The sequence below is a fragment of the Neodiprion lecontei genome, chromosome 1 (assembly GCF_021901455.1).
Source record: "Neodiprion lecontei isolate iyNeoLeco1 chromosome 1, iyNeoLeco1.1, whole genome shotgun sequence".
Taxonomy (NCBI): Eukaryota; Metazoa; Arthropoda; class Insecta; order Hymenoptera; family Diprionidae; genus Neodiprion; species Neodiprion lecontei.
The window spans coordinates 33565206-33591634 of NC_060260.1; the positions used below are offsets into that span (position 1 = coordinate 33565206).

The 26429-nt window shown below is 43.3% G+C and overlaps 1 protein-coding gene across 2 annotated transcripts; it reads right to left on the bottom strand.

The window, feature by feature from the left end:
- Positions 1–37: 37 nt before the first annotated feature.
- LOC107220521 (cadherin-23) lies at positions 38–23952 on the bottom strand. Of its 2 annotated transcripts, XR_006906431.1 has the most exons (16): positions 23619–23952; positions 20480–20783; positions 19914–20185; positions 19662–19826; positions 19131–19569; positions 18767–19008; positions 18128–18652; positions 17702–18054; positions 17380–17594; positions 16743–17302; positions 16354–16662; positions 15977–16271; positions 14240–15884; positions 13570–13771; positions 13410–13493; positions 12794–13306 (listed from the first exon to the last, which is right to left on the bottom strand). XR_006906431.1 is itself a non-coding variant. In XM_046746834.1 (14 exons), exons 2-14 carry the CDS (start codon positions 20775–20777, stop codon positions 580–582), a joined length of 5529 nt encoding a protein of 1842 aa, XP_046602790.1. In that variant the 5' UTR covers positions 20778–20783; positions 23619–23952; the 3' UTR covers positions 38–579. The 2 variants fall into 2 exon arrangements, 1 of the variants encoding a protein (XP_046602790.1); XM_046746834.1 differs by lacking the exons at positions 12794–13306; positions 13410–13493; positions 13570–13771 and adding an exon at positions 38–790.
- Positions 23953–26429: the final 2477 nt, after the last annotated feature.

Here is a 26429-nt window from a genome sequence, read left to right on the forward strand (position 1 = left end):
AATGAGAACATTTTCAAACCATTATGATGTAAAAGTATTGTAAAATATAAATTTTTATTTATTAAACATAATTTATATTACATATGGGATTGAGGCATATAACTATCAGTATGATTATCGTCTATTTTCGCAATCTCCACAGATGCTTAAAATAATTAAATAATCGAATGGCTGAAAACCCGTGTTTTTATATACTATCGCATTCAGCGCTCCTTATAAGGTACTTTACAAAATGTGAATCATTCTTCTCATACAAACGTCTCGCAACATACATATATAGGTTTTAAGTAACCGGTTTTCACCTTTATTTTTATCGGTAATAGATAACGTAATTCCCCTTTTAGTTATATTGACATAACATTTAAAACTGCAATATAGCACCGTTTTTTAAAACTTTTCCTGCCTTCCGAAGAGGATGATTCTCCAAACTCTCTGTACAGTAAAATAAGGCGAAGAGCAGTTCAGAATAACCAAACCAAACCCCTCGCAGGGTATTAAGAATCTCGATATGCATCATATCTGAAAACTGCTGATGCTTTAAGCGGTCAGACAATAAATTCTTGACACGAGAAAGTCGTTCTACGCTCTGGAGTTGAGTGTATTCGGATGATAGAGAGCAGCATCTGCTCCCCACTCGTAAGGTCCCTCGTGGGGACCCAGAGTAACCATCGTTCCTGGGCCCAAAGTTGTGTGGGACCCAGCACTGACCATGCGTGGACCGGCCGATACGTAGCTCAGTGCCGGTCGTGGCTGTTCACGGAGGCGAGCATGTTTCATCTTTCGCTTATACCTGAAACAAAGAAATTTTCAGCATCAGTGTGTCGTGAACTATATTTCGGATTACGTAGTAGGTACTGAGGGAAAGAATATTGATGATAATCGACATGCAATAGGAGAAAGAATGCGTTCAATAAGTTAATGTGATATATTGACAGCATTCATAGTTATACAGCTTGAGTCGAAATAATACAGCCTATATATGGTGTTCCACAGTAGAGTACAGAACATGCGTACTTGTGTTCTCTAACGGAATCCTGCTGACGAGGGTCTTCAAAACATGACTTATATCATTACTGAAAATCGGCGATTTTTGGACGTAAAAAATCCATAGGGGGTTGACTTTATTTCTTCTACGCTTGAGGGTTCGAAAATTTTGGTCTGCCAATCGATTCACAAAAGCCTTTCTCAATTGATTGCGGCCTAAGAAAAACAACATAGCACACCGAAAACCTTGTGGGAAAATCAGCTGAGAAGATGCGACGAAAATGTCTCACTTTTCGGTTGTAACTGTTGACCAGCTGCTCACAGCGACATTACAACATGCGCAATCAATTCCTCTCGCAAAAATACGTCAACATTGGTCATCATTATATCGATTATATCATGATTGGGAATCGGCGATTTTCGGACCAAAAAAATCTGTAAGGGTTAGCCTTACTTTTTGTTTGGGCAAAAAATTTTGGTCTCAGATTCGATTCGGACGACTCTTTCTTGACTAATTGGACCCTCAGCAACTCAGAAAACGCAGCAAAAGCAGCGTAGGACCAACAGCAGAGAAATGGCGAGCAAAAAAGCACCTGCTGAAAAATGTCGAAAATTGAGGATCTGGTTTTTTGGCTGTAACTTCTGATCCGTTGCTCGCAGCGTATTCGGACTGCGCCCAATCGATTACTCTCGCAAAATTACGTCGGAAAAGTGCACAAAAGAACTGATTCCAGCACTTTTGGAAATCGCGAAAATTTTCGCCAAAAACACAAAGGGGTTAGCCTTACTTTTTTTTTAGGCAAAAAACTTTTGGTCTCAGATTCGTTTTAAACGACCCTTATCTGACCAATTGGACCCTCGGCAGCTCAGAAAACGCAGCAAAAGCAGCGTAGGACCAACAGCAGAGAAATGACGACGAAAAGAGAACCGGCTGAAAAATATCGAAAATTGAGGATCTGGTTTTTTGGCTGTAACTTTTGACCCACCACTCGCAGCGTATTCGGACTGCGCCCAATCGATTTCTCTCGCAAAATTACGTCGAAAAAGTGCACAAAAGAATTGATTCCAGCACTTTTGGAAATCGCGAAACTTTTCGCCAAAAACACAAAGGGGTTAGCCTTACTTTTTTTTTGGGCAAAAAACTTTTGGTCTCAGATTCGTTTTAAACGACCCTTATCTGACCAATTGGACCCTCGGCAGCTCAAAAAACACTGCAAAAGCAGCGTAGGACCAACAGCAGAGAAATGACGACCAGAAGAGAACCGGCTGAAAAATATCGAAAATTGAGGATCTGGTTTTTTGGCTGTAACTTTTGACCCACCACTCGCAGCGTATTCGGACTGCGCCCAATCGATTTCTCTCGCAAACTTACGTCGGAAAAGTGCACAAAAGAATTGATTCCAGCACTTTTGGAAATCGCGAAAATTTTCGCCAATAACACAAAGGGGTTAGCCTTACTTTTTTTTTGGGCAAAAAACTTTTGGTCTCAGATTCGTTTTAAACGACCCTTATCTGACCAATTGGACCCTCGGCAGCTCAGAAAACGCAGCAAAAGCAGCGTAGGACCAACAGCAGAGAAATGGCGAGCAAAAAAGCACCTGCTGAAAACTGTCGAGAATTGAGGATCTGGTTTTTTGGCTGTAACTTCTGATCCGTTGCTCGCAGCGTATTCGGACTGCGCCCAATCGTTTTCTCTCGCAAAATTACGTCGGAAAAGTGCACGAAAGAATTGATTCCAGCACTTTTGGAAATCGCGAAAATTTTCGCCAAAAACACAAAGGGGTTAGCCTTACTTTTTTTTTGGGCAAAAAACTTTTGGTCTCAGATTCGATTCGTATGACTCTTTCTTGACTAATTGGACCCTCAGCAACTCAGAAAACGCAGCAAAAGCAGCGTAGGACCAACAGCAGAGAAATGGCGAGCAAAAAAGCACGTGCTGAAAAATGTCGAGAATTGAGGATCTGGTTTTTTGGCTGTAACTTCTGATCCGTTGCTCGCAGCGTATTCGGACTGCGCCCAATCGATTTCTCTCGCAAAATTACGTCGGAAAAGTGCACAAAAGAATTGATTCCAGCACTTTTGGAAATCGCGAAAATTTTCGCCAAAAACACAAAGGGGTTAGCCTTACTTTTTTTTTGGGCAAAAAACTTTTGATCTCAGATTCGTTTTAAACGACCCTTATCTGACCAATTGGACCCTCGGCAGCTCAAAAAACGCTGCAAAAGCAGCGTAGGACCAACAGCAGAGAAATGACGACCAGAAGAGAACCGGCTGAAAAATATCGAAAATTGAGGATCTGGTTTTTTGGCTGTAACTTTTGACCCACCACTCGCAGCGTATTCGGACTGCGCCCAATCGATTTCTCTCGCAAACTTACGTCGGAAAAGTGCACGAAAGAATTGATTCCAGCACTTTTGGAAATCGCGAAAATTTTCGCCAAAAACACAAAGGGGTTAGCCTTACTTTTTTTTTGGGCAAAAAACTTTTGGTCTCAGATTCGTTTTAAACGACCCTTATCTGACCAATTGGACCCTCGGCAGCTCAGAAAACGCAGCAAAAGCAGCGTAGGACCAACAGCAGAGAAATGGCGAGCAAAAAAGCACCTGCTGAAAACTGTCGAGAATTGAGGATCTGGTTTTTTGGCTGTAACTTCTGATCCGTTGCTCGCAGCGTATTCGGACTGCGCCCAATCGTTTTCTCTCGCAAAATTACGTCGGAAAAGTGCACGAAAGAATTGATTTCAGCACTTTTGGAAATCGCGAAAATTTTCGCCAAAAACACAAAGGGGTTAGCCTTACTTTTTTTTTGGGCAAAAAACTTTTGGTCTCAGATTCGATTCGTATGACTCTTTCTTGACTCATTGGACCCTCAGCAACTCAGAAAACGCAGCAAAAGCAGCGTAGGACCAATAGCAGAGAAATGGTGAGCAAAAAAGCACCTGCTGAAAAATGTCGAAAATTGAGGATCTGGTTTTTTGGCTGTAACTTTTGACCCACCACTCGCAGCGTATTCGGACTGCGCCCAATCGATTTCTCTCGCAAAATTACGTCGGAAAAGTGCACGAAAGAATTGATTCCAGCACTTTTGGAAATCGCGAAAATTTTCGCCAAAAACACAAAGGGGTTAGCCTTACTTTTTTTTTGGGCAAAAAACTTTTGGTCTCAGATTCGATTCGTATGACTCTTTCTTGACTGATTGGACCCTCAGCAACTCAGAAAACGCAGCAAAAGCAGCGTAGGACCAACAGCAGAGAAATGGTGAGCAAAAAAGCACCTGCTGAAAAATGTCGAAAATTGAGGATCTGGTTTTTTGGCTGTAACTTTTGACCCACCACTCGCAGCGTATTCGGACTGCGCCCAATCGATTTCTCTCGCAAAATTACGTCGGAAAAGTGCACGAAAGAATTGATTCCAGCACTTTTGGAAATCGCGAAAATTTTCGCCAAAAACACAAAGGGGTTAGCCTTACTTTTTTTTTGGGCAAAAAACTTTTGGTCTCAGATTCGTTTTAAACGACCCTTATCTGACCAATTGGACCCTCGGCAGCTCAGAAAACGCAGCAAAAGCAGCGTAGGACCAACAGCAGAGAAATGGCGAGCAAAAAAGCACCTGCTGAAAACTGTCGAGAATTGAGGATCTGGTTTTTTGGCTGTAACTTCTGATCCGTTGCTCGCAGCGTATTCGGACTGCGCCCAATCGTTTTCTCTCGCAAAATTACGTCGGAAAAGTGCACGAAAGAATTGATTCCAGCACTTTTGGAAATCGCGAAAATTTTCGCCAAAAACACAAAGGGGTTAGCCTTACTTTTTTTTTGGGCAAAAAACTTTTGGTCTCAGATTCGTTTTAAACGACCCTTATCTGACCAATTGGACCCTCGGCAGCTCAGAAAACGCAGCAAAAGCAGCGTAGGACCAACAGCAGAGAAATGGCGAGCAAAAAAGCACCTGCTGAAAACTGTCGAGAATTGAGGATCTGGTTTTTTGGCTGTAACTTCTGATCCGTTGCTCGCAGCGTATTCGGACTGCGCCCAATCGTTTTCTCTCGCAAAATTACGTCGGAAAAGTGCACGAAAGAATTGATTTCAGCACTTTTGGAAATCGCGAAAATTTTCGCCAAAAACACAAAGGGGTTAGCCTTACTTTTTTTTTGGGCAAAAAACTTTTGGTCTCAGATTCGATTCGTATGACTCTTTCTTGACTCATTGGACCCTCAGCAACTCAGAAAACGCAGCAAAAGCAGCGTAGGACCAATAGCAGAGAAATGGTGAGCAAAAAAGCACCTGCTGAAAAATGTCGAAAATTGAGGATCTGGTTTTTTGGCTGTAACTTTTGACCCACCACTCGCAGCGTATTCGGACTGCGCCCAATCGATTTCTCTCGCAAAATTACGTCGGAAAAGTGCACGAAAGAATTGATTCCAGCACTTTTGGAAATCGCGAAAATTTTCGCCAAAAACACAAAGGGGTTAGCCTTACTTTTTTTTTGGGCAAAAAACTTTTGGTCTCAGATTCGATTCGTATGACTCTTTCTTGACTAATTGGACCCTCAGCAACTCAGAAAACGCAGCAAAAGCAGCGTAGGACCAACAGCAGAGAAATGGTGAGCAAAAAAGCACCTGCTGAAAAATGTCGAAAATTGAGGATCTGGTTTTTTGGCTGTAACTTTTGACCCACCACTCGCAGCGTATTCGGACTGCGCCCAATCGATTTCTCTCGCAAAATTACGTCGGAAAAGTGCACGAAAGAATTGATTCCAGCACTTTTGGAAATCGCGAAAATTTTCGCCAAAAACACAAAGGGGTTAGCCTTACTTTTTTTTTGGGCAAAAAACTTTTGGTCTCAGATTCGTTTTAAACGACCCTTATCTGACCAATTGGACCCTCGGCAGCTCAGAAAACGCAGCAAAAGCAGCGTAGGACCAACAGCAGAGAAATGGCGAGCAAAAAAGCACCTGCTGAAAACTGTCGAGAATTGAGGATCTGGTTTTTTGGCTGTAACTTCTGATCCGTTGCTCGCAGCGTATTCGGACTGCGCCCAATCGTTTTCTCTCGCAAAATTACGTCGGAAAAGTGCACGAAAGAATTGATTCCAGCACTTTTGGAAATCGCGAAAATTTTCGCCAAAAACACAAAGGGGTTAGCCTTACTTTTTTTTTGGGCAAAAAACTTTTGGTCTCAGATTCGATTCGTATGACTCTTTCTTGACTAATTGGACCCTCAGCAACTCAGAAAACGCAGCAAAAGCAGCGTAGGACCAACAGCAGAGAAATGGTGAGCAAAAAAGCACCTGCTGAAAAATGTCGAAAATTGAGGATCTGGTTTTTTGGCTGTAACTTTTGACCCACCACTCGCAGCGTATTCGGACTGCGCCCAATCGATTTCTCTCGCAAAATTACGTCGGAAAAGTGCACGAAAGAATAGATTCCAGCACTTTTGGAAATCGCGAAAATTTTCGCCAAAAACACAAAGGGGTTAGCCTTACTTTTTTTTTGGGCAAAAAACTTTTGGTCTCAGATTCGATTCGTATAACTCTTTCTTGACTCATTGGACCCTCAGCAACTCAGAAAACGCAGCAAAAGCAGCGTAGGACCAACAGCAGAGAAATGGCGAGCAAAAAAGCACCTGCTGAAAAATGTCGAAAATTGAGGATCTGGTTTTTTGGCTGTAACTTTTGACCCACCACTCGCAGCGTATTCGGACTGCGCCCAATCGATTTCTCTCGCAAAATTACGTCGGAAAAGTGCACGAAAGAATTGATTCCAGCACTTTTGGAAATCGCGAAAATTTTCGCCAAAAACACAAAGGGGTTAGCCTTACTTTTTTTTTGGGCAAAAAACTTTTGGTCTCAGATTCGTTTTAAACGACCCTTATCTGACCAATTGGACCCTCGGCAGCTCAGAAAACGCAGCAAAAGCAGCGTAGGACCAACAACAGAGAAATGGCGAGCAAAAAAGCACCTGCTGAAAACTGTCGAGAATTGAGGATCTGGTTTTTTGGCTGTAACTTTTGACCCACCACTCGCAGCGTATTCGGACTGCGCCCAATCGATTTCTCTCGCAAACTTACGTCGGAAAAGTGCACGAAAGAATTGATTCCAGCACTTTTGGAAATCGCGAAAATTTTCGCCAAAAACACAAAGGGGTTAGCCTTACTTTTTTTTTGGGCAAAAAACTTTTGGTCTCAGATTCGATTCGTATGACTCTTTCTTGACTAATTGGACCCTCAGCAACTCAGAAAACGCAGCAAAAGCAGCGTAGGACCAACAGCAGAGAAATGGTGAGCAAAAAAGCACCTGCTGAAAAATGTCGAAAATTGAGGATCTGGTTTTTTGGCTGTAACTTTTGACCCACCACTCGCAGCGTATTTGGACTGCGCCCAATCGATTTCTCTCGCAAAATCACGTCGGAAAAGTGCACGAAAGAATTGATTCCAGCACTTTTGGAAATCGCGAAAATTTTCGCCAAAAACACAAAGGGGTTAGCCTTACTTTTTTTTTGGGCAAAAAACTTTTGGTCTCAGATTCGTTTTAAACGACCCTTATCTGACCAATTGGACCCTCGGCAGCTCAGAAAACGCAGCAAAAGCAGCGTAGGACCAACAGCAGAGAAATGGCGAGCAAAAAAGCACCTGCTGAAAACTGTCGAGAATTGAGGATCTGGTTTTTTGGCTGTAACTTCTGATCCGTTGCTCGCAGCGTATTCGGACTGCGCTTAACTTTTTCTCTCGCAAAATTACGTCGGAAAAGTGCACGAAAGAATTGATTCCAGCACTTTTGGAAATCGCGAAAATTTTCGCCAAAAACACAAAGGGGTTAGCCTTACTTTTTTTTTGGGCAAAAAACTTTTGGTCTCAGATTCGATTCGTATGACTCTTTCTTGACTAATTGGACCCTCAGCAACTCAGAAAACGCAGCAAAAGCAGCGTAGGACCAACAGCAGAGAAATGGTGAGCAAAAAAGCACCTGCTGAAAAATGTCGAAAATTGAGGATCTGGTTTTTTGGCTGTAACTTTTGACCCACCACTCGCAGCGTATTCGGACTGCGCCCAATCGATTTCTCTCGCAAAATTACGTCGGAAAAGTGCACGAAAGAATTGATTCCAGCACTTTGGGAAATCGCGAAAATTTTCGCCAAAAACACAAAGGGGTTAGCCTTACTTTTTTTTTGGGCAAAAAACTTTTGGTCTCAGATTCGATTCGGATGACTCTTTCTTGACTAATTGGACCCTCAGCAACTCAGAAAACGCAGCAAAAGCAGCGTAGGACCAACAGCAGAGAAATGGCGAGCAAAAAAGCACGTGCTGAAAAATGTCGAGAATTGAGGATCTGGTTTTTTGGCTGTAACTTCTGATCCGTTGCTCGCAGCGTATTCGGACTGCGCCCAATCGATTTCTCTCGCAAAATTACGTCGGAAAAGTGCACAAAAGAATTGATTCCAGCACTTTTGGAAATCGCGAAAATTTTCGCCAAAAACATAAAAGGGGTTAGCCTTGCTTTTTTTTTAGGCAAAAAACTTTTGGTCTCAGATTCGTTTTGAACGACCCTTATCTGACCAATTGGACCCTCGGCAGCTCAGAAAACGCAACAAAAGCAGCGTAGGACCAACAGCAGAGAAATGACGACGAAAAGAGAACCGGCTGAAAAATATCGAAAATTGAGGATCTGGTTTTTTGGCTGTAACTTTTGACCCACCACTCGCAGCGTATTCGGACTGCGCCCAATCGATTTCTCTCGCAAAATTACGTCGGAAAAGTGCACGAAAGAATTGATTCCAGCACTTTTGGAAATCGCGAAAATTTTCGCCAAAAACACAAAGGGGTTAGCCTTACTTTTTTTTTGGGCAAAAAACTTTTGATCTCAGATTCGTTTTAAACGACCCTTATCTGACCAATTGGACCCTCGGCAGCTCAAAAAACGCTGCAAAAGCAGCGTAGGACCAACAGCAGAGAAATGACGACCAGAAGAGAACCGGCTGAAAAATATCGAAAATTGAGGATCTGGTTTTTTGGCTGTAACTTTTGACCCACCACTCGCAGCGTATTCGGACTGCGCCCAATCGATTTCTCTCGCAAACTTACGTCGGAAAAGTGCACGAAAGAATTGATTCCAGCACTTTTGGAAATCGCGAAAATTTTCGCCAAAAACACAAAGGGGTTAGCCTTACTTTTTTTTTGGGCAAAAAACTTTTGGTCTCAGATTCGATTCGTATGACTCTTTCTTGACTAATTGGACCCTCAGCAACTCAGAAAACGCAGCAAAAGCAGCGTAGGACCAACAGCAGAGAAATGGTGAGCAAAAAAGCACCTGCTGAAAAATGTCGAAAATTGAGGATCTGGTTTTTTGGCTGTAACTTTTGACCCACCACTCGCAGCGTATTCGGACTGCGCCCAATCGATTTCTCTCGCAAAATTACGTCGGAAAAGTGCACGAAAGAATTGATTCCAGCACTTTTGGAAATCGCGAAAATTTTCGCCAAAAACACAAAGGGGTTAGCCTTACTTTTTTTTTGGGCAAAAAACTTTTGGTCTCAGATTCGTTTTAAACGACCCTTATCTGACCAATTGGACCCTCGGCAGCTCAGAAAACGCAGCAAAAGCAGCGTAGGACCAACAGCAGAGAAATGGCGAGCAAAAAAGCACCTGCTGAAAACTGTCGAGAATTGAGGATCTGGTTTTTTGGCTGTAACTTCTGATCCGTTGCTCGCAGCGTATTCGGACTGCGCCCAATCGTTTTCTCTCGCAAAATTACGTCGGAAAAGTGCACGAAAGAATTGATTCCAGCACTTTTGGAAATCGCGAAAATTTTCGCCAAAAACACAAAGGGGTTAGCCTTACTTTTTTTTTGGGCAAAAAACTTTTGGTCTCAGATTCGATTCGTATGACTCTTTCTTGACTAATTGGACCCTCAGCAACTCAGAAAACGCAGCAAAAGCAGCGTAGGACCAACAGCAGAGAAATGGTGAGCAAAAAAGCACCTGCTGAAAAATGTCGAAAATTGAGGATCTGGTTTTTTGGCTGTAACTTTTGACCCACCACTCGCAGCGTATTCGGACTGCGCCCAATCGATTTCTCTCGCAAAATTACGTCGGAAAAGTGCACGAAAGAATAGATTCCAGCACTTTTGGAAATCGCGAAAATTTTCGCCAAAAACACAAAGGGGTTAGCCTTACTTTTTTTTTGGGCAAAAAACTTTTGGTCTCAGATTCGATTCGTATGACTCTTTCTTGACTAATTGGACCCTCAGCAACTCAGAAAACGCAGCAAAAGCAGCGTAGGACCAACAGCAGAGAAATGGTGAGCAAAAAAGCACCTGCTGAAAAATGTCGAAAATTGAGGATCTGGTTTTTTGGCTGTAACTTTTGACCCACCACTCGCAGCGTATTCGGACTGCGCCCAATCGATTTCTCTCGCAAAATTACGTCGGAAAAGTGCACGAAAGAATTGATTCCAGCACTTTTGGAAATCGCGAAAATTTTCGCCAAAAACACAAAGGGGTTAGCCTTACTTTTTTTTTGGGCAAAAAACTTTTGGTCTCAGATTCGATTCGTATGACTCTTTCTTGACTAATTGGACCCTCAGCAACTCAGAAAACGCAGCAAAAGCAGCGTAGGACCAACAGCAGAGAAATGGTGAGCAAAAAAGCACCTGCTGAAAAATGTCGAAAATTGAGGATCTGGTTTTTTGGCTGTAACTTTTGACCCACCACTCGCAGCGTATTCGGACTGCGCCCAATCGATTTCTCTCGCAAAATTACGTCGGAAAAGTGCACGAAAGAATAGATTCCAGCACTTTTGGAAATCGCGAAAATTTTCGCCAAAAACACAAAGGGGTTAGCCTTACTTTTTTTTTGGGCAAAAAACTTTTGGTCTCAGATTCGATTCGTATGACTCTTTCTTGACTAATTGGACCCTCAGCAACTCAGAAAACGCAGCAAAAGCAGCGTAGGACCAACAGCAGAGAAATGGCGAGCAAAAAAGCACCTGCTGAAAACTGTCGAGAATTGAGGATCTGGTTTTTTGGCTGTAACTTCTGATCCGTTGCTCGCAGCGTATTCGGACTGCGCCCAATCGATTTCTCTCGCAAAATTACGTCGGAAACGTGCACGAAAGAATTGATTCCAGCACTTTTGGAAATCGCGAAAATTTTCGCCAAAAACACAAAGGGGTTAGCCTTACTTTTTTTTTGGGCAAAAAACTTTTGGTCTCAGATTCGATTCGTATGACTCTTTCTTGACTAATTGGACCCTCAGCAACTCAAAAAACGCAGCAAAAGCAGCGTAGGACCAACAGCGGAGAAATGGTGAGCAAAAAAGCACCTGCTGAAAACTGTCGAGAATTGAGGATCTGGTTTTTTGGCTGTAACTTCTGATCCGTTGCTCGCAGCGTATTCGGACTGCGCCCAATCGTTTTCTCTCGCAAAATTACGTCGGAAAAGTGCACAAAAGAATTGATTCCAGCACTTTTGGAAATCGCGAAAATTTTCGCCAAAAACACAAAGGGGTTAGCCTTACTTTTTTTTTGGGCAAAAAACTTTTGGTCTCAGATTCGATTCGTATGACTCTTTCTTGACTAATTGGACCCTCAGCAACTCAGAAAACGCAGCAAAAGCAGCGTAGGACCAACAGCAGAGAAATGGCGAGCAAAAAAGCACCTGCTGAAAAATGTCGAAAATTGAGGATCTGGTTTTTTGGCTGTAACTTTTGACCCACCACTCGCAGCGTATTCGGACTGCGCCCAATCGATTTCTCTCGCAAAATTACGTCGGAAAAGTGCACGAAAGAATTGATTCCAGCACTTTTGGAAATCGCGAAAATTTTCGCCAAAAACACAAAGGGGTTAGCCTTACTTTTTTTTTGGGCAAAAAACTTTTGGTCTCAGATTCGATTCGTATGACTCTTTCTTGACTAATTGGACCCTCAGCAACTCAGAAAACGCAGCAAAAGCAGCGTAGGACCAACAGCAGAGAAATGACGACGAAAAGAGAACCGGCTGAAAAATATCGAAAATTGAGGATCTGGTTTTTTGGCTGTAACTTTTGACCCACCACTCGCAGCGTATTCGGACTGCGCCCAATCGATTTCTCTCGCAAAATTACGTCGGAAAAGTGCACGAAAGAATTGATTCCAGCACTTTTGGGAATCGCGAAAATTTTCGCCAAAAACACAAAGGGGTTAGCCTTACTTTTTTTTTGGGCAAAAAACTTTTGGTCTCAGATTCGATTCGGATGGCTCTTTCTTGACTAATTGGACTCTCAGCAACTCAGAAAACGCAGCAAAAGCAGCGTAGGACCAACAGCAGAGAAATGACGACGAAAAGAGAACCGGCTGAAAAATATCGAAAATTCAGGTTCTGGTTTTTGGGCTCTAACTTTTGATCCGTTGCTCGCAGCGTATTCGGATTGCCCCCAATCGATTTCTCTTTCAAAATCACGTCGGAAAAGTGCACGAAAGACCTGATTTCAGCACTTTTGGAAATCCCGAAAATTTTCGCCACAAACACAAAGGGCTTACTTTTTCCACGATTTCGGGGCCGAAAAATTCTTGTTTTCGCATCGGTTTTAAAGGCCTTTCCCAGAGCAATTGCGGCCTCAGGAAACCAGAAAACACAACCAAGACCTTGTCGGAAAATCAGCTGAGAAGCAGCCTGAAAATCTTAAAATTTTGGACTGAAAGATCAAAACGGTTCTTTCACCTCTTCTTTAATTCCGGAGCCAGACGATTATTGTCTTGAAATAGATGTACGGACTTTCTCTACACTAAGTGTACTCTTAGGAAACCAGAAAAAGCAACCAATGCCCTGTGGGAAATGTGTTTGAAGAAAGGTGATTTAATTCACATCCGTGCAGTTACATCAATTCAGGTTACATAAAATAGTCAGAAGGCAATGTTATACATAATATATCGTCTATTACAGAAATGCGTTGCGCTTGTAGGCAAGTCGTCACCTCAACTATACGTACTTACGACGATAACGACCAACTGATACATAATTTGTCATATTCTACTTAAGATGTTGTATATCGCATTTTTCTGACCTATTTTAATAACTCATATCATAACCCAATGTTGAATCATACTTTCTTATTTTCCTTAGTCTTTCACATTAATACCATTCGGTCACTTGTTTAATCACTTCACAGTGACACACACACACTTGTGTTGGAATCGAGGCATATTAAATAAACATCTGAAACTTGGTAGCTTCGAAGTTGCAACTATTCTTCTCCACCTTTCCGCTAACCCTGTTCCAGTTTCATGTATTTTGGCTCTAACTTTTGATCCGTTGCTCGCAGCGTTTTTGGAGTGTGGGCAATTGATTCCCCCGGCAAAACTACATTGATACATTGCATCAAAGATTTGTTTTTCAAAATCGTTGAAATTTAGAGAAAAGTCTATAGCAATATTTTTTCTTTGTGCAAAAAAATTTTAGTTACCGAATTGATATGTGTGACCTTTTGTGGACTACTCAGACATCAAAGATTTCGGAAAAGGCTTCGAGATCCTCGTCGGTCCAATAGCTGAGAAAATTGGGAAAAATCGTTAAAAAATTCGTAGATTTTTTACTATTACTTTCGATTCACTGCTCTTACTCACTCAATAGAACTTTATAGAGTAGAAGTACTTTGTACTGGATCTTTTCGTTACGATGTTCTTCCAATTTTTCCGGCATTATTTCAAGTGACGAGTTGTAGATAGAGGTGTATCTTCTCTTTATATGGGTCACAGAGTACAAAGAGAGATCACATACTCCTTTCTCACTCTCTATGCTTGCTCATATACTTGCTGGATTTCACCGCTGGGGGAAGTTAGTTTTTTTTCACAAAGAAAGTTACACAACTAAACAACTACTACGAGCAACTAAAGAGGAAAACCTTGTGGGGAACACAGTGAAGTAAAAATCTTCAAGCCTATCATTTGGTTATGAAGTCCTGTGATTTCCAGATTTTTTCATCGATCATTATCCAGGATTATTCCGGGAGTTTGTCGCACAAACCGCTAAATCGATATCCAAACCGACATTTCTCTAAAAACTTATTTTTCGGATTCGCGAAGCTCAAAAACGTAAAAAGCCGTCAAAATTGTAAGAATCATTACTATTGTTACATCAGCAGAAAGTAGAAATGACGTTCAATTCATTCGAATAATAACCTCTGTGCATTTTTCAGATTATAAGTCTCGAACGAAAATTCGGCACTCATCTTTTCGTATCTTCTCTGTGTACTAACGCGTTGTAAAATATTAATTCAAAAGTAATTTTACTCACTTTGCGTGCATGCAGCAGAGCGTACAGCTGGAAATAATCGCGGCAATCCCGACCAGAGCAGCGATGGCAAGTACCCACATCTGTGTCATAGAGGCATCGGCCCTTGCAACGAGAGCAGCGCAGTGCTGAACCGTACCGACGTTGTACTGCTGATACACCCGCTTCAACTCCTCGTTTTTAGGGTCTGTTAACAAGGCTTTCATTTCGTTGAGATCGTAGGACTCCTTTCCAACCATTTGGAAGCACGAACTAGTCGACGAAAAGTCCAAGGAATTATCTTCCTTCGAATAAAACTGTGTGTCGTAGACGTTCACCTCAACGGGAAGCGACAAGGCCTGTTGCACGGCCTGCTCAAAATTCTCCAACGATTTTCTCACCTCGACTGGAGGCTTGGAGAAGACGAACTTAAGCATGTCTCGGTCTCGTACTAGGAAAATCTTCACTGTGATGTTCGTCTCTCTTCCTGGCGTCACGGAATTATTCGCCGATATCGGAACTTCCATAAAACCGTCGGCGAATCCTGTCATTGAACTGGTTGTCCTTAGCTCTCCAGTTTCCGGATTTAGCGAAAATATAGAGGTCATTTTCTCTCGCGATATCGATGGATCGACAACTGAAGTAAATGATACGTCACCCATATTGTAGTTCATCGGCAAGGCGTCCGAATCTGCGTCCGTGGCTTCCAACGTCAAAAGACTGGTGTCAATTGGTACGTTCAGTCGAACTCCCAGCGTGAAATTCCCTTTTTTAAACTTAGGTTTGTTATCGTCAATGTCCAATATCCTTATCAAGACTTGCCGCTCAGAAGGATCTTGCCGATTGTACGGCTTTGGTGTGAGCTCAGATTTTTTTATTGGAAACTTGAAGCACTTCACGGTGATAAGGTGGCGGTCAAATTGTTCACGATCCAATCGCCCTGTCGATTTTATTATTGCAGAATTATTTTCCGATCTTTCTATAGAAAACAGGCCAGCTTCGTTTCCGTATACAATTACGTAATCGATCATCCCATTCTCCTCGATGTCTTCGTCAACCGCTTCGACGACTCCGATATTTGTTCCGATTGGAACTTCCTCATAAGTGCTGATCTCCACTGGCGGACTGTCTAAGCTTCGCTTGAAGTGCGGCTTGTGGTCGTCAATATCGTTTATAATCACTTGAAGAATACGAGTCGCTTGCTGGGGGGGATCGCCAAGATCCTGAGCTACGAGAATCAGCGTGTAGCTGTCTTTGGTTTCACGGTCTAATAGCTTTTTCGTCGTTATTAACCCAGTCTCACTGTTAATGCTGAACGAACTTGCGTCGTTCCCAAAATTTCCCTCCTCAAGAAACTTGAAGGTTATTTTCCCGTTCGGTAAATTTGGATCATCTGGATCCGAAGCAACGACTTGAAAGACCGGACTTCCGGTAGTCGAGTTCTCCGCGATATGAGCCACCTCGTCCAGAGTTGGCCTGATGATAAGGGGAACACCGTCATTGCTGACAACGTCACCAATGTAAAGAACCAACGCAACGTCCGTAAAAAGGACAGGATCTCCTCCATCCTGAGCCCTGACTCGCATGTTGTAAGGTTCCGTTCTTCCTTTGCCAGTCAGTTGCCCAGCAGAAGAGATTTCGCCGGTAGAGTGATTTATCTTGAAGAGACCTGAGCAGCACGATCACGAGATGTTAAAGGTACCAGTAGCACATCCAACTAATCAGTGCTCCAATAAACACCTCGAATGAAAAAATACCTACCATTAGCTTCTCCTTCGTCGATAATCTCAAAGTGAATCGTTCCTCCTTTACCCTCGTCAGGATCAACCGCAGTAATATTTACAACGCTGATGCCTGCTGGCGCATTTTCTGGTACCACAGCTGTGTAAGACTCCTGAGGAAAGCTCGGGGCGTTGTCATTCACATCTAAAATATCAACGGTGACTAATGCTCGACTAGTTTTCTGCTCCGCGCCACCCTGAGGCATATCTGTAGCGATAACATAGAATCGCAGAACGGATTGTCTCTCTCGGTCAAGTGTTGTGTTAGCTGCGATCTACAACAAGAATTGAATGTCACAAAAAAAATACAATCAATATTTTGACTACTACTGAAAGAAAATTGAATTCTATACTCACGAGAATGTTTCCACTGATTGGATCGATTTCAAACAAATTTGCATTTTCACCGGTCAAAGCGTATCTGACTTCGCCAAACCCTCTCTTCACTTCCTGTTCCGTATTCGAGCTGTCCATATCCGTAGCCTTGACATTCAGGATAATTTTAGATGCTGCGGACGATTCGAGTACGGAAATTTTATAGTCTTTTTGGTTGAAAATCGGGCTGTTGTCATTTATGTCTAGCACTGACACGATCACCTTAGCTTCCGACATGCTTCGACTTATTTCGTAATCTCTGGCCAAGGCTCGAACTTTGAAGCGAAGAATCTGGTCAGAAAAAGGACAAATTGATCATCCGTTACATCCACATAATGACGAATTCATCGAGAACCATTTTTGGTTTGTACCTTGTCGCCTAGATTTTCATAATCCAGCCTTTTGCTCAAGACTACGTTCCCGCTTTGAACCCCAACGTTAACGTAACCTTCGTCATCGTCATCACGAATCAATTCGAACGTTTCAACCGGTCGACCAGTCGCTGGTTCCCTGGCAGACAGCATCAGCAGAGTCGTTCCAACTGGTTGCTCTTCAGGAACTGACACGCGAATTACTGGATTATTCGCTGACCATCCAGGATTCGTGAAAATCGGATTATCGTCACTGTAGGCTTGAACGTAAATCGTGACTTCAACTTCGGTGACCTGTTTCTCCTGGTCAACAACAGCGTTGAGGTCTCTGGCCTGAACCGTGAGAATAATTACCGCCGCGACTTGGTAATCCAAAACCTGATTAACTGTTATTAAACCAGTGGTAGAGTTTATTTTAAATGCTGTTTTGTAATCGTACGGAGTTGTACTTTTCAAAGCAACTCCTGTCTTGTCAACGGCTCTGATCGGCTCGATCAAAGTATACTCAATGTTCGCATCAGAATCTGGATCAGTTGCGGTAACCCTGAGAACGGAATCACCTGCAATGGAAGATATGCATTGAACTTGACTGTGATCCGATAATCGCAGATGTCTGATCACTGAAACTCATACTCACCAATGGCGGCTCTCTCCGATACGTACATTAAATACGTCGAGTTATTGAAAACAGGTGGCTTGTTATTAACATCGATAATGTTCACAGCTACCGTTGTAGTAGCCGTCTCTCTAACCGGTGTTCCAGAATCAACTGCATACACGATCACATTGTACTTGTCTCCACCGGATTCCATATCCAGTCTTGCGTCCGGTGAAACCGTTATAATACCGGAACTGCAAGAAAAATATTTTAAAATTTCCACAAGTTTGAAAAACCAAATTAAGCCTCTCGGCTTTTATTTGTGAGGTTTAAAATTTAAAATGTTTTCGAGCTCTCGTACCTCTGGTTGATTACGAAGTTATCCTTCGCCCCACTGGCAATGTAATACTGCAGTAAGCTATCTCTTCCATCAGGATCGTTCGCTGTCACTTTAACAACTTCTGTCCCAGGTGTAGCGTTTTCCAGTAGACGTGCCCGATAAGTGTTGGGTCCCGGTGCTCCAGCTTTATAGTTACCCCGAAATATGGGTTTCTGATTACCAGGAACACCAACGCGGACGAAGAGCTTGGTTTCAGAGTACAGAGGTGGCTTTCCTTTGTCAGTTGCTCTGATGCTGAGTTCGTAGAGACCGCGTTCTGTATCGCCAGATCGTGCTGGCTTTTGCATCCCGACTTCACCTGTTTCTGGATCAACCTAAGGACGCAAGATTATTAATCGTTATATTGTTTCTGATAAGAAAAAATTCACAGTCAGGAATCTTTAATACCTTAAAAACATTTTCCGTCATACTATTATGATGACCGATCGAGTACGTCACTTTTCCATCCCCCTGAGTTGGACCATCAACATCCGTAGCTCTGACGAATAACTGTGGTTCAAAACTCAATGCTTCTTCGCGGACAGTTCTCGAGTATTCTTTCTGTTCAAAGATGGGCTCGTTGTCGTTCACATCTTGGACTTCGATCAGAATGTTGACAGTTGAAACTCTGCCTCCGCCATCCCTGGCTTCCATTGTTAATGAGTAAGACTTTTGAACCTCGTAGTCGAGTGCCTTCGCAACAGAAAGCCCACCTCTCTTTGGGTCGGTTCCGAATTTGTCAGTACCAAAACCACGAAGATTGTAAGTTAGTTCTCCGAACTCTCCACTATCTTTGTCTACTGCAAATACTTCACCGAAATGAGTACCTGGGACTGCATCCTCAGGTACTGCGAGCTTGTAGACTGATTGCGAAAACTCTGGACTGTGGTCATTCGCGTCTAAAAGCTTAATGTGTACTCTGGACGATGCAACCTTCGAAAAAATTCAAAGAAAATTCAACAATTTTCATCCCCCAGACAATAGTGGCTAGTAAGTGATAAATTTTTCTACATGTGAACGTGACGCATGGCAAATTCAACAACTCACCACTTTACCAGCTACAGAAGCCGTGACGTCGAACTCTAATGTTCTTTTTGTTTCATCTTCAACATCGTAGTCCAAGACCGATTTATTATTCGCTCTCACAACGACAGGTACTCTTCCCTGAGCCTGTTGAGGACTGACTGAAAACGCTTGGCTGATATTTGGATATCCAGGTGCATCCCTTAAAGCCAAGGAGAACTTTGCATTGTCACCAACGTCACCATCGCTGACTACCATATTTAAACCTGTGAAATAATTTGAAACCATCCTGAGTCTTACGCACTTATGTCAGAATCAACAAACTAAGCATTTCATTCAAATAAACAGAAGAACATTTACCGGAATGCATTTATTCACCAAGCCTTACCTGGTAACGGTGTATCCATACCGATATCCTCTGAAATTTTTATGGAAAATGAATCGCTGTTAAAGACCGGCGCAAGGTCGTCGACATCTGTGACAACGATGGTAATAACTGAGGTAGCTGTATCGGCTGGAATCTCGTTATTTATCAGTTCAGTAGCTTTCACTGTGAACGTATAAATTCCCCCGTTTTGCAAAATGTTCGTATCTTCACGGTCTAGAAAGGCACTGGTGGTCATCAACTTTCCGACACTGATGTCTCCTTCTCGCGTGACCGCGAGTTCGAAATGCCCTGTATCGTCATCCTCGAGGCTGAGCAGCAAAGGCCTCGGTTCTCCGGTGTCACCATCCCGTGCTCTAACTGTCAGAACAGTGTGTCCTGCTGGGGTATTTTCAGGAAGAGCTGCACTGTATGGAGCGTTCAAGAATGTTGGCGGCTGATCCTAAACGACAGTAAAAGCATTAGTAAGCCTTGTGGCAGTTTGTACTCCTCTGTCAAAGATCACCGCTACCATAATTGGGTCAGAAATCATACCTGAACATCTAAAACATCGACAGCAACAGTAGCTCTGGCATGTAGTCTTTTCGCTGGATCACTGGCTCCATCAACGGCGACAAGATTGATGAGATAGGAATTCCTTCTTTCGTAATCCAAGGGACTCGCCAACGTTATACGAACCTCATAACGACCTTCCGCTAACTGGAAGTAAAACACAGTTCATTTGAATCGACGATTCTGGCAGCCTACTAGTATCAGCTGAAATGAATTTTTTTCCATATGTCGAACCTTTTCCGTATTGACATGGAAGACTTCGCAAACGTCGTCATCTCGGGACGATGCTGCACACCGTACAACAACGTCAGCATTGACGCCTCCGTCTTCGTCAGTGACAGTTATGGTGCCCGAAGGAAGTAGCACACTGCCTACTTTTGCACTCTCGGGAACCCTGGCAGCATACGGACGACCATGGTAAACCGGTGGATTATCATTTTCGTCGAGAACGGCTATCTCTCGACGAAGAGATACTGTATTAGGTTCAGAACCCGCAATACCCTCATCTGAAAAGAAATAAAACGCCTATGACCTTAGAATAAATAAGTGTGACTGGGTGTGTATTTCTGGAATTGAGTAGTAAGTAGCTCGAACAATGTCCGAACAAGTGTCGAAACACTTTTACCATTCAATATCGTACACTGAGTGAATTAACCAATGAGAATATTCTGCAGCACCTGCCAACCGACATTCACTTGCAGAATCGGCTAGCTGTGGCCTGTTAAACTATGCGGCACTGGTTATGAGTTACAAACGTAAAGTGCATTTGTGACATATTCGATAACGGTTTAATTTGGTACCAGTTATGCTAATGATGACTTCTATCAGATCCTGGGTCTCTCTATCCAACGCCTTCCTAAGGATTACAACGCCAGTTTCTCTATCCACCGTGAAGTACTCTCCACTGATGGAATAGTGCACTCGGGAATCCTCGGGGTCCTCACCCTGGAGAGTGTAGACTGGCGCTCCAGGTGAAGTGCTCTCGGAGACGGCCAGACGAGCCATATCTCCACCAGGTATAAAGTGCGGTGCTCTGTTCACCACTTGTCCTCGAACGGAGGAACTCGTGGCGACGAGCACGAGCAGAATTGTCAGCATCCTGACCTGGTTGACAACAGTCAAGCGTTAAATTAGCTGGCCATTGATAAGAAACTAGATTACGGTGTTTGCTACCGACATGACAGCAAGATCAGTACGTGCATCTAAGAGACTTTTTGCCGAAGCCATCGCCAATACGACCGTGGCAATGCCCGAGCGTGGGTGGCAACTGGCAAAACGTGATTCTCAGCCTGCTTCGTCCCACGTTTAGCGTTCGCGGTGCAACTGGAACATATACCTGGCGTCCAACTATTCGCTGATTCTAGACCGTCTATATAAGGAATCGAACAGTGTGATGGGGAGCACTCTCATGCGCTACGTGCAGGCATCGCGAAGCCGTTAGAAATCGTTTTCCGTTTCAGGTCTGAAAGGTTTTGCTCTGTGGCCGTACCGTAAGCACGGGATGTCGTTCGGTAAACGAGAAGAAAAATACGTGTGTATAACTCATTATGTTCTATTGCGACGCACTTTCTGCCCGCAGCTTTCTAACGGGTGGGTCTTAGGCGTGTATCTGCTAGGAAAACGAGAGACTGAAAACCAGATAGGGGGAATTGCATGGTCGTTGCGGGATATTCACAATGTGGTGTAGTGCGCAATATGAATATACGACGCCACGAAAATCTTTCGCAACGTAACCATTGTGCGCGAGATAATGTCCGGCAGTTTTCGCTCTTCTGTTTAATACTTCTTACAATTAAATCGAGGTGCGCTACACGCCGCTGCTGGAGCAACTCTCACTTTTCGTGTACCAGCTGACGTTCGAGATCAGTTACAGCGATTCTCAGGCGTTTACGATCCTCGGATTGATTTCAAAAGTTGACAGCTTGTAAGTTTCAGAAATAAGAGCAGTAAAAACTCGTTGAATTCGACATCTTCAAATAATTTAACCATTCCATGATTCGACCGCAGTGAGATCAACGACTAAATGCTTCTACTAGTGACAATCTCCGAGATTTTCTGTTTTGCGGTACGGGGAAATTTCCGCAAGACTTCCGCGTTCTAAAGACTGTTTTTACAAGTAGCGGGACTCGGGAAGTTTGCGATTAATCTAACTATCGACTAGAATCTAGCTACTACGTGTCTTCCCGCTAATATCAGTATCTCATCGAAGAATTATTGGCTGCCTGGAATACCCAAGAAATCTCATAACCGATGAAAGAATCATCGAGTTGGTCAGGCATGGATTGGGTACAGTTGTCGGATTGCACTGAAGGACATCTATATCCTGTTCCGAGCATATTAACAAAGGACCTTGTACGCAGCTATAGTCGCTGCTCGGTAAAAACTTGTTCGACACCTTGTCGCCGGTTGCATTTCGATTTAAAACCGTTCTATAGATGCTGCAAGAAACGCTGAAAGATTTATCCAACAAGTGAGATAAGACTAGCCGGCTATTGTTATCGCACATTGAACGGTTTCTCTCTACTTGCGTACCTATGTACGCAATATAACACTGCAATGCGGAAAGTTTTAAGGCAAAGACCGTGACGAAGACCGTTGTACGTGTGAATATAAATCATGTTATGTCTCCTTTAACAACTTCAAAACAAGGGGAAAGTCTTCTGGTATAAGTTGGGCAGGCTGTAAACGCGTGCCATACTGAAAATATGAGAGTTGAAAAGATCCTTAATTCTCCGCCATCACAGAGTTGCGTAAAACCAATTTTACATCGCAGTCAGCCTCCGGATATATCTATGAATACATGCTATAAAATTTATATAACTCGACGCTTGTGTATACATATGTACAAAGTGATATTCTCTCTAGATAAACTCCGAATGTCGACGTCGTTCGGCAATATTATTCACGAACTCTTGTGGCTACCTTTCAAATTCAATCCCGGTGATTCAGTGTCACTCCTTTCCATGCCGTTATACGAGATCTTGAGGTTGGGAAACAAAGGTCACGATTCTAGGCCACAACGATCTGCAACGCATCCACTACTCTTAGCGTTCGATAATATTTTCAGCATCGCGAATTAGAAGATTTAAACAACATTGCTTCAACTCCGGATCCGTTGCGGACTACGAGGCATTTCATATTCCAGCGTTAAAATCTCCGAGTCTGAAACTCGTTTCCGCGCGCGATTTTAGTCTCGCCAGGGCTGGAGGAAAAAAAGACGTATCAGTTTACTGACCCCGAAAAAACACTCGTCTATATCGCCGAACCCTCTACGGCTAAAAAATGACCCTGCGGTCGATATTCTTTGTTCCCATGCTCTTTACGTTATTTTTGACGAATATCTCTCGTCTCGACTGAACAACTCTTTCAAGTACCGCAGTGTAACTTATGCCGAGGTAATTAAGCGTCGTTGATAAGAGAAAAAATAATTCGTCCTTCGCCGGCCAAAAGCAAACGACATAGATTTTGTTCCTTAATCAGTAACTGTACTTATCCGACAAAATTTCGGTGCGAGACATCCCAAGAATGAAATGTCCGTGCGTACAAACGGCGTTAATTTTATACGGCTATAGTTTAACGGCAGTAAGCTACTCGAGCGTAGGAAAAAAAAAACCGTTATCACCCGGTTACCTACCTACTTTGAGCGTGTGGTTATGCACAACACAGCCCTACCTCTTGATCCACTAATTACCGTAACACCATGAGTAAACAGGAATTTCCATTTTCATGAGATGGTTTTACAATCGTTCTCTGAAGCACGAGCCTACGCGCTTCGAACTCTTGTCCCTGATTTGGTTTTAAAAATTTGACGAATTTTTTCGAATCGCTGATTGCGTAAACTTTGCGCTGAAGAGAAGGGATATGGCTTGCGGACGTATATAAGAGAAGAAGAAGCGACTGCAAAATGAACTGCCGATGTATGCTATAGCTGCGACTTACCTCATAGGCTGAAATCCAACTTTCCCGACGGCAAAAATTTTCTGGCTATCCGCAAGAATAACGGATAGGTCACCACATGCACGACACCTTCACGACACATACAGCACACTCAATAAAACGTCCGTTCTTCATCGAACCGGCGCATCGTTCGACGTCGATGACATTTTTCACTTAAAATATATCGCTAACTCATTGTATCATGTAGCAATGCCTTGTCAATCCTTAACCAAAGCCTGTACTTATACTCGGTCAAAATTTATCCGTACAATCTGCAAAGCGGCTAGCGGAGAGACACCGCATCGTAAGACGAAAGGTATGCGACTGGCACGACCGCCACGAGTCGAAGGAATGGTTCTGCCCGCCGGTTAGCTGCCTCATTCTATAGTCTCTTCGAGTTAATTCTCGCTTCTTACCTGCCCGAAAAAAAGTATCCTTTCTTTATTTCACCTGCTGTTTTTGTCAGTTGGCGAATTCTCATATTGCTCAGATCGCGTGTACCTCTGTTAAGGTGATCCGAGGTCAATTTATACATTGCACAGAATAAAGGGCACGCAATTTTTTTCAAATTCTGGTAACGAGCACCGATTTTCAGACAGTGAAAAGGTGATGCGAGTCGTTTGAATTCGCAGAGGGGTAGCGAAACTCTTCTGTCAGTAAAAAGTACACGATCCGCAGCCCCTGCCCTTTGCATACATTTGGTAATTATTTATAGAGTACTGACGGGCTTAAAGAGCGACTACGCAAAAAGGCTGAAAGGCCAACATCGAACGATAAAAAGACGTGTGGATTTTCAAAGAGGAATGGACCGGCGGCCGCCTCTTTGGGCTGCCTGAAATTTTAGTGAGGCGAAACTGCGCGTGCACGCAGTGGCTTGTAATACAGGAATACCCGACGAGGATGAAACGCTGAGTCGGATCCCTGGGGAGCAACGAAGACGGGAGATACTCACCCCAGATCCCAGAGAGGAAGATGGCGACTGAATGAAAGCGAGGAGGGGGATAGGTACAGTTACCAAAGCTCGTCGCTGTCGCTGTAAATACACGCAAGGCTTACAACGCGCATACCTGCAACAACCAAGGCGATAAATTGTTGGTCCTCGCCAGCGAAATCGGCAATTTTTTTCAGTGCTGCAAAAAAATGGGATAAGAACTTGTTTTACAAACTTTTGTCGAATTTCCACTGTCCATCCTCCAGATTGAAGGATGGTACGAACAGCGTACGGAAACGTGGATACCACTAGACATGTGCCGACTTCAACGGTTTATCGACCCAAAGAAGACATTACGCGGATTACCGCTGACCTACCACAGCGTAACCGATTTGTGTCAATCGGTCACGTGGCATGCTCGAGCGCGTGAATCTGGGCTACGCTTCTTGAAAACGCACGTTCAATTCGCAACTTGATGGTCCTAGGATGGTTTGAATGGAAAATATGCCGCAGAGGCTTGAAATAATTGATCAAATCGAGTTAGAAGCTATTGCGCATTCGTGTGCCGATGGTGTAAATTTAACACTTGTTCACCAACAGCTTTCTTTCTGGGTGACTTACATTTTGATAAACTGTAGGTAAACATGATAAATTGAATTCATTAAAAATCTTTACAGGACTGAAATAAATTGATCACACACTTTGGTTCAGCGATTCACTCTCAACAAATTTCGAGCCAGCACCTTCCATGATTCTAAGGATTCCCAAAATTATACCATGAAGCGTTAAATGATGGAAAGTTCAAACTAAACATGTCGCAGATCACGATTTACTCGAACTCACTTAAGGATCGATATATTATACCTACTTCTGTAAATCTAAACGAATACGTTCACTTCCATCCCATATTCCCAGTCCGATTTACCTATCTGAAATCGAACCTCACGACAAAACATTATTTTATAAATTCACGGATGCAGTAGTAACGGAATTATGAACTGCCACCACCCGTATAGCAGAGTTGGTTGGTTTCGCGCTCTCGATTGCGCATGAAATATTGTTAACCAAGAGTTAACGAACATTGGTGTCGGTATAAAGGTCCACTCGAATAGAGCGCATACCTGAACCTACTTCACCGACTCTATTCAATGACCCGATATCGAGACCAGCATGGACCCTTTCGCGCCGGGCATTTGAAACAATCGAATTCGTTAAGGCCCGGCATCGATCAGATTCGAGGAGCGCGCAGGTACGCCCTGAGTTCAGCAAACCGTGGGACCAGCTGGGCCCGGGTTCGCCTTTCGCTAAAATTCCCTGGTCTCACTTGAAGCCGAGCAATTGTCTGTACCCATGAGCAGCGCCAAAGTGGCGAGTGCTCGCTCACGCCGGTTGTCTTCTCATTGCGAAGACTAATTAGCCCGCTTCCCAGGAACAACATTGTTGCGAAATTCCATAATTCCTTCCCGCAATATTCGCAGGGAAACGGTTACGCTTACACCGGAGTAAAAATTCTCTGAGACATTTACTGAATCTCGGAGGAGCGCCGAACTTCCCACGCAAAACCTCCGCGATTTCGAACATAAGTACTTTTATTTTCTCAAAAGTGAATGTGTTTCGCAAAGATCGAAGTTCGCCGGGAGGATTTCGCAAATAGTTATAAATATAGCGCGTCTCTGAGCATCGACTGAGGAAAATGTGAAAGACCACTTTGTTATTATTATTATTATTATTATACCTATCGCACATCTTTCTCACAGCTGCAGAAGCAAGGGATCAGAGTTAATCTTCGCTGTGTCTGTACAGCCTAGCTGCACAATGCCGCAATGCAATTTCTCGTTCAGGTGCAAAAGGTATTACCGATACGGGAGTGCGAGATGTTGCGC

Coding starts and splice junctions, on each gene's coding strand:
- LOC107220521 (XM_046746834.1), bottom strand. CDS start 20,777: ATGCTGACAATTCTGCTCGTGCTCGTCGCCACGAGTTCCTCCGTTCGA. Junction 18,653..18,766: donor CTTCTGTAGCTGGTAAAGTG/GTGAGTTGTTGA, acceptor ATTTTTTCGAAG/GTTGCATCGTCCAGAGTACA. Junction 17,303..17,379: donor ATCGGAGAGAGCCGCCATTG/GTGAGTATGAGT, acceptor CTTCCATTGCAG/GTGATTCCGTTCTCAGGGTT.